Source organism: Sinocyclocheilus grahami, unplaced genomic scaffold (genome assembly GCF_001515645.1).
Source record: "Sinocyclocheilus grahami isolate Dianchi unplaced genomic scaffold, SAMN03320097.WGS_v1.1 scaffold34.1, whole genome shotgun sequence".
Lineage (NCBI taxonomy): Eukaryota > Metazoa > Chordata > Actinopteri > Cypriniformes > Cyprinidae > Sinocyclocheilus > Sinocyclocheilus grahami.
The window spans coordinates 2,148,876-2,164,023 of record NW_015505213.1 but is presented as its reverse complement, the minus strand read 5'-3'; the positions used below and the strand labels follow the sequence as shown (position 1 = coordinate 2,164,023).

At 40.4% G+C, this 15,148-nt stretch overlaps 1 protein-coding gene across 1 annotated transcript in view; it reads right to left on the bottom strand.

Annotated features, from left to right (window-relative positions):
• Nucleotides 1-73: 73 nt before the first annotated feature.
• atp7b (ATPase copper transporting beta) overlaps nucleotides 74-15,148 on the bottom strand; it is a 27,948-nt gene continuing 12,873 nt past the window's right edge. The window contains exons 14-21 of the mRNA XM_016266893.1: nucleotides 14,531-14,713; nucleotides 14,086-14,311; nucleotides 5,234-5,371; nucleotides 4,837-4,979; nucleotides 4,051-4,254; nucleotides 3,836-3,953; nucleotides 3,625-3,727; nucleotides 74-1,553 (exon numbers count right to left, since the gene is read on the bottom strand). Of these exons, the coding sequence (XP_016122379.1) occupies nucleotides 1,304-1,553; nucleotides 3,625-3,727; nucleotides 3,836-3,953; nucleotides 4,051-4,254; nucleotides 4,837-4,979; nucleotides 5,234-5,371; nucleotides 14,086-14,311; nucleotides 14,531-14,713 (1,365 nt within the window). The 3' untranslated portion in view covers nucleotides 74-1,303. The remainder of the gene's footprint in view (nucleotides 1,554-3,624; nucleotides 3,728-3,835; nucleotides 3,954-4,050; nucleotides 4,255-4,836; nucleotides 4,980-5,233; nucleotides 5,372-14,085; nucleotides 14,312-14,530; nucleotides 14,714-15,148) is intronic.

Here is a 15,148-nt window from a genome sequence, read left to right as displayed (position 1 = left end):
ACATATTATATATATATATATATATATATATATATATATATATATATATATATATATATATATATAAAAAGAATATTTAATTGCTCACAATGACCTCTTTAACATAAGGAGCTATGCAAAATACTCTAAGCGATCTGGCTAAATTTGAGAAACATGCTTAAACCAATCGCACAAGCATACTGTAACCCCATAATACCACTGCGACAAAAATATTAACTTTTCACTTTTACAAATAGTAGGTACTTTGTATTTTTGGTGACCATCTTGAGTGATTGTGTGCTGCATTACTGTATATTTAGCCATTTGATTGTACTGCTGATGGATGAATGAAACAGGATGGGATTACTTCTGTCCTATATTGTAATTATGTAACACAGATTACATACAGCACATGACAAGGCCATGCTGGGACCATGCACTTTATTTTGTATCTGAAAACTCATGGACAGGCTCGTTTTACACCGCTAACTGTATATTTAATAAGCATATCCACTTTTTCTAAAATAAAAGTGTCACTGTAAAGGTGCCTCTACATTTATTCTGACACGTCTTTTATCCTTAAATGTAATCTGGAAGCAAACTGTCAGATAATTGTATGAATCCATTGTGAATCTACTGTTGGATCAAAGTCAAATCAATTATTTTCTACAAACCCTACTAATCAAACTGTTTAACCAGTGGCATTCCATACAATCCAGCCATATCCTTTCCATCTCTAACATTACTGCCACCTGTTGGCCAAGAAATGCTTAATCAACCTTGTACTGTACAAAGAGATCCATTCATTCTCCACACCACAAGAGACCAATGCCAAATAACCTGATCCAGTAATACTATTCTATTATCTATCAATAATTAAGGGCTTACTACATTCATTATTGGACACTGATTCTTCTAGATTCTACCATTAGAAAAAAGGTAAGGTTTTAAGGTTAGAAAACAAGCAATTAGTACATTGTCATGATACTTTTAGTACCAAATTAAACTGGTTTTACATGCATGATTATCATGTACATTGCCATCCTCCGATGCAATAAACAAAGAATGTCGATGTTGCTAAACACTAATTAAAATGCAGCAGACAACTTTTAAAAGGTAAAATTGGTGTTAGCAAAAATTAACATGAACCTCTTTCTTGAATCTGCGTCAGAAAATCTTTCACTATCATGCAAAATTCTTCATAAAATCTATCATTGTAAAATTATATAAAAATTGAACACTTATAAAACTGTATTCCCCAGTCGTCGTTCCATGATCAAATATTTCCAGTCAACTGCCATCAAGGCTGCTCATGGCTAGTTGCTTACACAATGTTCCTCCCTGTGGTGCTGTATGGTTGTGTTGTGGAGGGGTGGGAGGAGTTTGATTTCAGGGAGGAGGAGGAGCCTGATCTTGAATGGCTCCGCCTGTGTCTGTCCAAGCTCCGGCGGAATGAGAGAGGGCTACAGTGATGGTTTTCCAGTCCTACATGGGTGCTGACCTGAGACGGACTCAGACTGAGCCTATGATTCTGAGCTCTGGACTCATACTCTTCTGCTGACGTCTTCTTGTAGCTAAGAGAGAGATGGAAAGATATTTACAGAGTGTCTCTCTGCCTTTCAAAACCCACTGAGTGGAACATGGGCAACTATCCTCCAAGACAGTATCCTTGTGTCATAATTTACAGTATTTGAATTAGTGTTCATCATGTGAAGTGCACAGTTGTTTCCAGTCCACTTATTTTTTCAATGCAGAAGTAACCTATTTCTTGTAAATGTGCGAAACTTCGGATTCATTCATCACTTTTACTTAAATTTAGAAGAATTAAGTGAAGTAAATGCTAAAACTGTTTCCACTACAACCCAGTGCATTCATGACTACAATACTAAATTAAAATATGATAATGAATACCAGTTTGCAAAATCAACCAGCATAACAGACTGATCTTGTACAGCTAAAACAACTAAGTGGCTGACACACTGTCACGCTGCTGCTGCTACTGTGATGGAGCGAGGAGATGAAGGAGAATTCAAATAACAGTCATTATTAATCCAAACCAAAGGAAAACACATGTCGCAGAGGGGATAGGCAAACAATACCAGACGCTAGACACAGGGCTAAAGTAATGGGACTAATCATGGAAATTAACTGGAAACACCTGGAACAAATTATCATCATTGAAAATGAGGGAAAACTGGGTCATGGAGCACGTGGGGGAGGAAAACACGAGACACAGGACTGACATTACTCCCCCCTCCCGGAAGGCGCGTCCACGTGCCACACAACATCCAATGGGGATCAGCGGTACCCATTGGGGACCCATGGTGGATCAGGCAGTTCAGGGTGCCATGGCAGAGCAGGCTGACTAGGAAGCCATGGCGGAGCAAGCAGACTAGGAAGCCATGGCGGAGCAGGGAACTCGGGGGGACATGGCGGAGCAGGCAGACTTGGAAGCCATGGCGGAGCAGGCAGACTAAGAAGCCATGGTGGAGCAGGGAACTCAGGGGGACATGGCGGAGCAGACAGTTCAGGAGGCCATGGCCGAGCAGGCAGCTCAGGGGGCCATGGCAGAGCAGACCGTTCAGGAAGCCATGGCAGAGCAGGGAACTCAGGGGGCCTGACTTCGGCACTCGGCTTACGGACGGATCCCTATAACCCCCCTCCTTATTTAAAAAATATTTGGGGAAAATATTGACCCCTGAGGCCCTCCGTGGGCCTGACTCGGGAGCTGTGGCTCTCCCTGTCTCCTCCCTCCATCGTCACCTCCCTGGACTCTGTCTGCCGACCCCCTCCCGAGCCTCCTCCCAAGTTCCCACCCATGCCCCACCTTCCGGGAGGTGGGCGATATGTCACGCCCCTGGACTTATTCTGTGTGTTTTTCCCATGTCTCATTGTGTTCCTTGATTTTAGGTGTTCCCTCATTAGTTCCAGGTGTTTCGCGTTATTCTCGTAATTAGTCCCATTAATTATGCCCTGTGTCTTTCCAAGTTTCTTTGTCTGGTATTGAATGTTCGTCTTTCCCCGCTACGTGTGTTTTCCTGGTTCCATTGGATGTTTATTGAAGTATGTTTGTTAGAAGTCTACTCCATGTCTCCTCGTTCCTCGCTCCGTGCTCCTCACAGTAGCGGATCGTGACACACACTCACTTTTACATTAAAATAAGGTGGAAAAAAGTCTGGTGTTAGCATGTTGCTAAGCTAACAACTCATGTAATCCATCTTGAGTGTTTGTGTGCTGCATTAATGTACATTTAGCCACTGTATTGTGTGCTGCAGATGGACAATGTTGAAAAAGTCTTTAATAAGTTTATTAAACTTATTATTATCTGTGCTCACTTTTGTGTTAAAAATAAGGTGGAAAATAAGCATGCTGTTAAGCTAACAACTGATGCAAAAAAATCATATTAAAGTCATATTAAAAAAAACATTTAAATTAAAAAAAACATTCAGATGTTACCACATTACGCACATTTTAGGTTACCTAACAAAACATATTATTCAGCGCAGCTTATGGCCATTGTGTCAGGACTCCTATGATGCCTAAATGGGCAATACTCTTGGCTTTGGAACAGGGCTATAAAGTGTTCAGTGATGTGTGCAGGTAGAATGTGAAGACTTCATCACAGTGTAGTGTATGTGCACTCACAGTCGCAGCAGTAGAGAGGAGAGCACAACTGAGACAGATGAAGCTGCCATCGCAACAGAGCCCATCCATGGCTGCAGTACCACCCCAACCGGCATGAACACACCTGAAAGTCAGACTCAAACCAGTAAACCACATCCATATATTACAGAATGCACACAGTACTCGCTCATGTCAGAAAACACTGGTAACAATTATGGTTGGTTCTGTTTACCTGCTGCAATAGGGATGCCAAGCAAGTTGTAAATGAGAGCAAACACAAAGTTTATCCGGATTCTCTGCACTGTCTTTTTAGACAACTCGATACTGGCCACCACATCCAGCAAATCATTCTACATCAACAAAAACACATAATGAAGGGCTGAACTTTTAATTTTGTTGTTATTTTATAGAATCTCACCTTTTTTCCTGATAAATAAACTGTCTCACCCGTATAAGGACAATATCTGCTGCTTCAATGGCTACATCTGTACCCGTTCCTATGGCAATGCCCAGATCAGCATGGGCAAGAGCGGGTGAATCATTGACTCCATCGCCCACCATTGCAACTTTCAGACCTCGTTCCTGCAATTCCTGGACTTTTGCCACTTTATGGGAGGGCAAGACTTCCGCAAACACCTTTCTTATGCCCACCTGTATAACAAAACCGTGTACAAATGCAAACTGGATGTCAGAACTGGATGGCTTTTCCAACTTTTTGGTTAAATGTTGCAGGAAAAAAAGAGCCGTTGTCAGTGTAGCGATTTGTGAAGCATGGTTTAGATAATAGATTACACAGCACATTAGCGTGACCAACTTTTCTAAAATCTCCCTAGGAAAATCTTTTGCCTTCATGTGAAATTCCTGAAATACTGAAATAACAGGATTTCGCCTTTGCCAAACAACAGTAAATGTACGGTAAAATTTTGCATGCGAAAAATGATTCACTGCTCACTTTTAAACTAAGCAGCTTTCTGTTGGTCAGTGTGATGAATTTACAGGACCAAATTGAACATGAGTGAAATATGTTTTGGGAACTTTTTCACCTTCGTATGAAACTTCTCAATGCACAGATTCATACTACAATGACTTGGATTTTGCCCATGAACAAAACCTTTAATGACTGCACCTTTATTAACATATTTTGATATTTACATTATTTTGAGTTGTTATATAATATGATTTGATATGGTACTAGGCAAAATGCAAATGTGCATGTGCTGTATGTACATGCACCTGTGTGGCGATGGCCCGGGCTGTGCGTCTGTTGTCTCCAGTGATCATGAAGACCTCTATTCCCATACTGCTCAGGGTGTGAACAGCTAGAGCCGACTCTTCCTTCACTGTGTCTGCCACAGCTAACATAGCACACAGCACACCTGAGAAACAGAGACAGAAAGACAGAACTGGTAGGATAAATGTGATCTTTTGAAATAAAAAGCTTGACATAATTAATAGTCTGACAAATAATAACAAAACTAAAATATGACATTATACTAACATTATATCGTATGTGAACTAAAGGTGAAAAAAGTATGATACTACCCTTTAAAAAATTTTGATACAATAGCAAGTTCTTTTGATATTTAAAAATATATATATTTATTTGCCTTTTAAACAAAACATAACGTACCATCGATGGCCACAAGTATGGCCGTCTGTCCTTTAGTCTCATGGCTGCTCATGGCATGATCCACATCAGCTGTGACCTCCAAACCATTCCTCATCATCCACTGTCTGTTCCCAATCAAAACAGAGTATGAAGGGCTCTCTGGAAAAACACATATACATAAATCTTCATACATATAGGCCCGGTTTCACAGACAGGGTTTAGAATAAGCCAGGATTAGGCCATAGTTCAAATTAGGACCATTTAAGTCGTTTTTATGAACGTACTTGACCGAACAAACATTACTGGTGTGCATCTTGAGATAAAACAAAGTCACTGATATATTTTAAGATCAGTCAGTCAAGTTTCTTTAAGTTGAAAGAGCTCAGACTTACATTTTAGTCTAGGATTAGGCTTAAGCCTTGTCTGTGAAACCGGGGGTAAGAGTTTAATTCATTCAAGGAAATGTGAGCCATAATAACTTGGAAATAAATAAGAAAAGGGGACATATCATGGAAAACTCCCATTTCCTTACTCTTTTGAAGAATTGGTACATAGACCTTCTCTAACATTCACAACATAAAGCTTTTATGGTTTAAAACTACATAAGCTACGGCTAAATGATTAATATTACATTACCAGTCAAATGTTTTGAATAATTAAGTTTTTTTAAATGTTTGAAAAAAGACTTGTATGATTACCAAAGCTGCATTTAAAAAATACAGTTTAAATTGTAATATTTTAAAATATTATTACAATTGTTTTCTATGTTAATATATTTTAAATTTAATTTATTCCTGTGATGGCAAAGCTGAATTTTCAGCAGTGTCACCAGTGACACATGATCCTTCAGAGATCATTCTGATATGCTAATCTGGCATAATTATTAATGACGGTTATTATCAATAGTGAAAACCGTTTTTGCTGCTTAATATGTTTGTGCAATGTTTCTTAAGCACCTAATCAGCATATTAAAATGATTTCTGTAGGATCGTGTAACGCTGAAAACTGGAGTAATAGCTGCTGAAAATTCATCTTTGCAATCACAGGAATAAATTACAATTTATCCTCTTAAGACCCTGCGGCCTCATATGAGGACAAGTATGAAATCAACGTCCTGTTTCGTAACAGAAAGTCATATTTTGATTTGAAACCCCATAACATTTTCTTGAGATGTTGATTTATGACACACAGCTTAAAAATTAGTCAGATTTAAATGATAATTACAAAATATGATCATATTTTGTAATTATCATTTAAATCTGACTAATTTTTAAGCTGTGTGTCATAAATCAACATCTCAAGAAAATGTTATGGGGTTTCAAATCAAAATATGACTTTCTGTTACGAAACAGGACGTTGATTTCATACTTGTCCTCATATGAGGACACTGGGACTAAAAGCATGTTTAATACGCATTTTGGAGACATAACAAATGAACAGGGAAAGAAATTATATTTCTATATTCTATGAAATATTATATATTATTATGAAAATCTTGTCAATTATTACTCCCATTATTACACTTGTTTTTTCATTACATGTTGCCCCAAAAGCACATTAATATGCAAATTAGATTTAGTTTATAGATACATTATATATAATGAGAAAACCTGTTTATGGCCATTTTACACACATTTTGCAGAAAGAAAAATAGTATATTGAATCATTCTGTTATAACATAGTTGAGAATCATCTTTATACAAAGTACAAACTAAAAATGTATTGGTGATTTTAAAAATCAATTGTTTTTGCCTATGCATGTTCATTCATGTCTTTTATTTTTTTAAAGAAATTGAGTCCAGATGTCCTCTACCGAGGACATAGCATAACTTATGTGTCACGAATCCGGTTCATGAACTTTCCAATTCATTGACTCTCGCACTACACACTGTTGCACATCACCCCGGACTAATTTGCCTTAGCCTTAGCCCTAGTCATTTGCCTTAGCCTTAGCCCTAGTGATTTGCCTTAGCCTTAGCCCTAGTCATTTGCCTTAGCCCTAGTCATTTGCCTTAGCCCTAGTCATTTGCCTTAGCCCTAGTCATTTGCCTTAGCCCTAGTCATAGCTACCTTACGGAGCCCTAGTCATTTGCCTTAGCCCTAGTCATTTGCCTTAGCCCTAGTCATTTGCCTTAGCCCTAGTCATTTGCCTTAGCCCTAGTCATTTGCCTTAGCCCTAGTCATTTGCCTTAGCCCTAGTCATTTGCCTTAGCCCTAGTCATTTGCCTTAGCCCTAGTCATTTGCCTTAGCCCTAGTCATTTGCCTTAGCCATAGTCATTTGCCTTAGCCCTAGTCATTTGCCTTAGCCATAGTCATTTGCCTTAGCCCTAGTCATTTGCCTTAGCCATAGTCATTTGCCTTAGCCCTAGTCATTTGCCTTAGCCATAGTCATTTGCCTTAGCCCTAGTCATTTGCCTTAGCCATAGTCATTTGCCTTAGCCCTAGTCATTTGCCTTAGCCATAGTCATTTGCCTTAGCCCTAGTCATTTGCCTTAGCCATAGTCATTTGCCTTAGCCCTAGTCATTTGCCTTAGCCATAGTCATTTGCCTTAGCCCTAGTCATTTGCCTTAGCCATAGTCATTTGCCTTAGCCCTAGTCATTTGCCTTAGCCATAGTCATTTGCCTTAGCCCTAGTCATTTGCCTTAGCCATAGTCATTTGCCTTAGCCCTAGTCATTTGCCTTAGCCATAGTCATTTGCCTTAGCCCTAGTCATTTGCCTTAGCCATAGTCATTTGCCTTAGCCCTAGTCATTTGCCTTAGCCATAGTCATTTGCCTTAGCCCTAGTCATTTGCCTTAGCCATAGTCATTTGCCTTAGCCCTAGTCATTTGCCTTAGCCATAGTCATTTGCCTTAGCCCTAGTCATTTGCCTTAGCCATAGTCATTTGCCTTAGCCCTAGTCATTTGCCTTAGCCATAGTCATTTGCCTTAGCCCTAGTCATTTGCCTTAGCCATAGTCATTTGCCTTAGCCCTAGTCATTTGCCTTAGCCATAGTCATTTGCCTTAGCCCTAGTCATTTGCCTTAGCCATAGTCATTTGCCTTAGCCCTAGTCATTTGCCTTAGCCATAGTCATTTGCCTTAGCCCTAGTCATTTGCCTTAGCCATAGTCATTTGCCTTAGCCCTAGTCATTTGCCTTAGCCATAGTCATTTGCCTTAGCCCTAGTCATTTGCCTTAGCCATAGTCATTTGCCTTAGCCCTAGTCATTTGCCTTAGCCATAGTCATTTGCCTTAGCCCTAGTCATTTGCCTTAGCCATAGTCATTTGCCTTAGCCCTAGTCATTTGCCTTAGCCATAGTCATTTGCCTTAGCCCTAGTCATTTGCCTTAGCCATAGTCATTTGCCTTAGCCCTAGTCATTTGCCTTAGCCATAGTCATTTGCCTTAGCCCTAGTCATTTGCCTTAGCCATAGTCATTTGCCTTAGCCCTAGTCATTTGCCTTAGCCATAGTCATTTGCCTTAGCCCTAGTCATTTGCCTTAGCCATAGTCATTTGCCTTAGCCCTAGTCATTTGCCTTAGCCATAGTCATTTGCCTTAGCCCTAGTCATTTGCCTTAGCCATAGTCATTTGCCTTAGCCCTAGTCATTTGCCTTAGCCATAGTCATTTGCCTTAGCCCTAGTCATTTGCCTTAGCCATAGTCATTTGCCTTAGCCCTAGTCATTTGCCTTAGCCATAGTCATTTGCCTTAGCCCTAGTCATTTGCCTTAGCCATAGTCATTTGCCTTAGCCCTAGTCATTTGCCTTAGCCATAGTCATTTGCCTTAGCCCTAGTCATTTGCCTTAGCCATAGTCATTTGCCTTAGCCCTAGTCATTTGCCTTAGCCATAGTCATTTGCCTTAGCCCTAGTCATTTGCCTTAGCCATAGTCATTTGCCTTAGCCCTAGTCATTTGCCTTAGCCATAGTCATTTGCCTTAGCCCTAGTCATTTGCCTTAGCCATAGTCATTTGCCTTAGCCCTAGTCATTTGCCTTAGCCATAGTCATTTGCCTTAGCCCTAGTCATTTGCCTTAGCCATAGTCATTTGCCTTAGCCCTAGTCATTTGCCTTAGCCATAGTCATTTGCCTTAGCCCTAGTCATTTGCCTTAGCCATAGTCATTTGCCTTAGCCCTAGTCATTTGCCTTAGCCATAGTCATTTGCCTTAGCCCTAGTCATTTGCCTTAGCCATAGTCATTTGCCTTAGCCCTAGTCATTTGCCTTAGCCATAGTCATTTGCCTTAGCCCTAGTCATTTGCCTTAGCCATAGTCATTTGCCTTAGCCCTAGTCATTTGCCTTAGCCATAGTCATTTGCCTTAGCCCTAGTCATTTGCCTTAGCCATAGTCATTTGCCTTAGCCCTAGTCATTTGCCTTAGCCATAGTCATTTGCCTTAGCCCTAGTCATTTGCCTTAGCCATAGTCATTTGCCTTAGCCCTAGTCATTTGCCTTAGCCATAGTCATTTGCCTTAGCCCTAGTCATTTGCCTTAGCCATAGTCATTTGCCTTAGCCCTAGTCATTTGCCTTAGCCATAGTCATTTGCCTTAGCCCTAGTCATTTGCCTTAGCCATAGTCATTTGCCTTAGCCCTAGTCATTTGCCTTAGCCATAGTCATTTGCCTTAGCCCTAGTCATTTGCCTTAGCCATAGTCATTTGCCTTAGCCCTAGTCATTTGCCTTAGCCATAGTCATTTGCCTTAGCCCTAGTCATTTGCCTTAGCCATAGTCATTTGCCTTAGCCCTAGTCATTTGCCTTAGCCATAGTCATTTGCCTTAGCCCTAGTCATTTGCCTTAGCCATAGTCATTTGCCTTAGCCCTAGTCATTTGCCTTAGCCATAGTCATTTGCCTTAGCCCTAGTCATTTGCCTTAGCCATAGTCATTTGCCTTAGCCCTAGTCATTTGCCTTAGCCATAGTCATTTGCCTTAGCCCTAGTCATTTGCCTTAGCCATAGTCATTTGCCTTAGCCCTAGTCATTTGCCTTAGCCATAGTCATTTGCCTTAGCCCTAGTCATTTGCCTTAGCCATAGTCATTTGCCTTAGCCCTAGTCATTTGCCTTAGCCATAGTCATTTGCCTTAGCCCTAGTCATTTGCCTTAGCCATAGTCATTTGCCTTAGCCCTAGTCATTTGCCTTAGCCATAGTCATTTGCCTTAGCCCTAGTCATTTGCCTTAGCCATAGTCATTTGCCTTAGCCCTAGTCATTTGCCTTAGCCATAGTCATTTGCCTTAGCCCTAGTCATTTGCCTTAGCCATAGTCATTTGCCTTAGCCCTAGTCATTTGCCTTAGCCATAGTCATTTGCCTTAGCCCTAGTCATTTGCCTTAGCCATAGTCATTTGCCTTAGCCCTAGTCATTTGCCTTAGCCATAGTCATTTGCCTTAGCCCTAGTCATTTGCCTTAGCCATAGTCATTTGCCTTAGCCCTAGTCATTTGCCTTAGCCATAGTCATTTGCCTTAGCCCTAGTCATTTGCCTTAGCCATAGTCATTTGCCTTAGCCCTAGTCATTTGCCTTAGCCATAGTCATTTGCCTTAGCCCTAGTCATTTGCCTTAGCCATAGTCATTTGCCTTAGCCCTAGTCATTTGCCTTAGCCATAGTCATTTGCCTTAGCCCTAGTCATTTGCCTTAGCCATAGTCATTTGCCTTAGCCCTAGTCATTTGCCTTAGCCATAGTCATTTGCCTTAGCCCTAGTCATTTGCCTTAGCCATAGTCATTTGCCTTAGCCCTAGTCATTTGCCTTAGCCATAGTCATTTGCCTTAGCCCTAGTCATTTGCCTTAGCCATAGTCATTTGCCTTAGCCCTAGTCATTTGCCTTAGCCATAGTCATTTGCCTTAGCCCTAGTCATTTGCCTTAGCCATAGTCATTTGCCTTAGCCCTAGTCATTTGCCTTAGCCATAGTCATTTGCCTTAGCCCTAGTCATTTGCCTTAGCCATAGTCATTTGCCTTAGCCCTAGTCATTTGCCTTAGCCATAGTCATTTGCCTTAGCCCTAGTCATTTGCCTTAGCCATAGTCATTTGCCTTAGCCCTAGTCATTTGCCTTAGCCATAGTCATTTGCCTTAGCCCTAGTCATTTGCCTTAGCCATAGTCATTTGCCTTAGCCCTAGTCATTTGCCTTAGCCATAGTCATTTGCCTTAGCCCTAGTCATTTGCCTTAGCCATAGTCATTTGCCTTAGCCCTAGTCATTTGCCTTAGCCATAGTCATTTGCCTTAGCCCTAGTCATTTGCCTTAGCCATAGTCATTTGCCTTAGCCCTAGTCATTTGCCTTAGCCATAGTCATTTGCCTTAGCCCTAGTCATTTGCCTTAGCCATAGTCATTTGCCTTAGCCCTAGTCATTTGCCTTAGCCATAGTCATTTGCCTTAGCCCTAGTCATTTGCCTTAGCCATAGTCATTTGCCTTAGCCCTAGTCATTTGCCTTAGCCATAGTCATTTGCCTTAGCCCTAGTCATTTGCCTTAGCCATAGTCATTTGCCTTAGCCCTAGTCATTTGCCTTAGCCATAGTCATTTGCCTTAGCCCTAGTCATTTGCCTTAGCCATAGTCATTTGCCTTAGCCCTAGTCATTTGCCTTAGCCATAGTCATTTGCCTTAGCCCTAGTCATTTGCCTTAGCCATAGTCATTTGCCTTAGCCCTAGTCATTTGCCTTAGCCATAGTCATTTGCCTTAGCCCTAGTCATTTGCCTTAGCCATAGTCATTTGCCTTAGCCCTAGTCATTTGCCTTAGCCATAGTCATTTGCCTTAGCCCTAGTCATTTGCCTTAGCCATAGTCATTTGCCTTAGCCCTAGTCATTTGCCTTAGCCATAGTCATTTGCCTTAGCCCTAGTCATTTGCCTTAGCCATAGTCATTTGCCTTAGCCCTAGTCATTTGCCTTAGCCATAGTCATTTGCCTTAGCCCTAGTCATTTGCCTTAGCCATAGTCATTTGCCTTAGCCCTAGTCATTTGCCTTAGCCATAGTCATTTGCCTTAGCCCTAGTCATTTGCCTTAGCCATAGTCATTTGCCTTAGCCCTAGTCATTTGCCTTAGCCATAGTCATTTGCCTTAGCCCTAGTCATTTGCCTTAGCCATAGTCATTTGCCTTAGCCCTAGTCATTTGCCTTAGCCATAGTCATTTGCCTTAGCCCTAGTCATTTGCCTTAGCCATAGTCATTTGCCTTAGCCCTAGTCATTTGCCTTAGCCATAGTCATTTGCCTTAGCCCTAGTCATTTGCCTTAGCCATAGTCATTTGCCTTAGCCCTAGTCATTTGCCTTAGCCATAGTCATTTGCCTTAGCCCTAGTCATTTGCCTTAGCCATAGTCATTTGCCTTAGCCCTAGTCATTTGCCTTAGCCATAGTCATTTGCCTTAGCCCTAGTCATTTGCCTTAGCCATAGTCATTTGCCTTAGCCCTAGTCATTTGCCTTAGCCATAGTCATTTGCCTTAGCCCTAGTCATTTGCCTTAGCCATAGTCATTTGCCTTAGCCCTAGTCATTTGCCTTAGCCATAGTCATTTGCCTTAGCCCTAGTCATTTGCCTTAGCCATAGTCATTTGCCTTAGCCCTAGTCATTTGCCTTAGCCATAGTCATTTGCCTTAGCCCTAGTCATTTGCCTTAGCCATAGTCATTTGCCTTAGCCCTAGTCATTTGCCTTAGCCATAGTCATTTGCCTTAGCCCTAGTCATTTGCCTTAGCCATAGTCATTTGCCTTAGCCCTAGTCATTTGCCTTAGCCATAGTCATTTGCCTTAGCCCTAGTCATTTGCCTTAGCCATAGTCATTTGCCTTAGCCCTAGTCATTTGCCTTAGCCATAGTCATTTGCCTTAGCCCTAGTCATTTGCCTTAGCCATAGTCATTTGCCTTAGCCCTAGTCATTTGCCTTAGCCATAGTCATTTGCCTTAGCCCTAGTCATTTGCCTTAGCCATAGTCATTTGCCTTAGCCCTAGTCATTTGCCTTAGCCATAGTCATTTGCCTTAGCCCTAGTCATTTGCCTTAGCCATAGTCATTTGCCTTAGCCCTAGTCATTTGCCTTAGCCATAGTCATTTGCCTTAGCCCTAGTCATTTGCCTTAGCCATAGTCATTTGCCTTAGCCCTAGTCAAAAAAGATCTTCCAATTTACAAATCTCAAATTCTACTCTAACCTCTTAAGACCCTGCGGCCTCATATGAGGACATTATATTTTTGTGAATTTCTGTATTTTGACTGTACATGCCACAGTTTTAAGTCTGGATGTCCTGTACAGAGCACATTCAGGGCATTTCAGAGATACTAAATGTTTGGATGTTTCACCATGACCACTCCCTCACCTTGGTCTTCAAAAATGTCTGAAATTATTTTAGTGACACTCTTTATGGAAATAATCTTGAAAACTAAAAATGTATTGGTGATTTTAAAAATCAATTGTTTTTACCTATGCATGTTCATTCATGTCTTTTTATTTTTTTTAAAGAAATTGAGTCCCGATGTACTCTACCGAGGACATAGCATAACCTATAAATGAAAATATTATGTATTAAATATCTTTTTTTTTACATTATTTTTAATGCTCTAAACAATGTAAAGACATGGAAAAAACTAACTTTTTCCTAAAACTTTTTTCTCGGGTCTTAAGAGGTTAAAATATATTAAAATAGAATTTATATTTATAATTTATAATATTATATTTATTTTTATAATATGTAACAATATTACTGTTTTTACTGTATTTTATCAAATTGGTAGTGTACAAAGCACTAAGTTATTGAATTATTCATTTAATATAAAATAAAACTATATGTGGAAAAAAATAAAATGCTTCAAAAGATTAGAAAAGGCCATTTTAAAGGAAAAAAGCTCTAATAATGCACAGAGTGATACACAAAACTCACGCTAGGAGGCGACAAAAACACATTTACCTTACCTGACCCTGAACGTGTGTCTGTGTCTGCCACCAAGCTGCTCTCATCTGTGGTGGCTCCTTGGAGGGTGACAAGAAGTGGTGTTTGCTTTGCTACGGATGTGTTTGTTTCTTGTGTCTTTGGGCTGTTCTGCAGCAGATCCTCAATGTTGGAGACTTTACAGCTGATTCCACAGCCAGGAACAGCCTGGAAGTCATGGCAGTAGCCCAGAGTTTCTGTTCCCAACTCCTACAGAAAGACAGATTTAGAAGCAGACAAACCCATTTAGAAACCTCCTAAGAGCGGTTTTATTTATTTAAACAGATGCTTTAATCAGAATTGGACTGGAAACAGACTTTCCTGAATTTCAGAAAGTGTTGTATGCATGGCACATAATGCCCAAAGGCTGCATCGTATGAAACTGTACTGAAGTTTCAAAGTTAGTTGTGTCTGCTGGTTTTTCCAAACCTCTTTGCAATGCTTGGCCACAGCCATGCCCAACGGGTGTTCACTGCTGGCCTCAGCGGTGCCCACCACAGCCAGAACCTTCCGAAGAGGAAGCCTTGCTCGGTCCCACAAGACCAGAACTCTGGTCACCTGCGGCACACCTTTAGTGATGGTGCCCGTCTTATCAAACATAACAGCCCCAACCTGCAGGAACAGCAGGGAAGAGAGTCAAATTACAACAGACTATCCAGTAAATCCTGAAAGAATCTGAACATTTTTGTCTGAGCTATATTCATAACGGCATTCTATCACTCTGTTTATGAATACAGATACATTGGACGTAAAATAGAATATAGAATTTTGTAAGATAATAGATATATATGAATTATTAAAAACTATATTATAAATATTATATGTATTTGTGATACTATGCTTGATTTTTATACACCAGGGTTATTCGTTTGTTAACTAAAACTAAAACTGAACCTAAAATTAAAACCACAAAAAAACATTTTCATTACTTAAAATAAAATAAACGTTAACTGAAATAAAATATGATGTAAAATAACTAAAACAACTAAATGAAAATTAATAAAAGATATATGAAACTACTAAAAATGTCAAAAACATGAAACATAA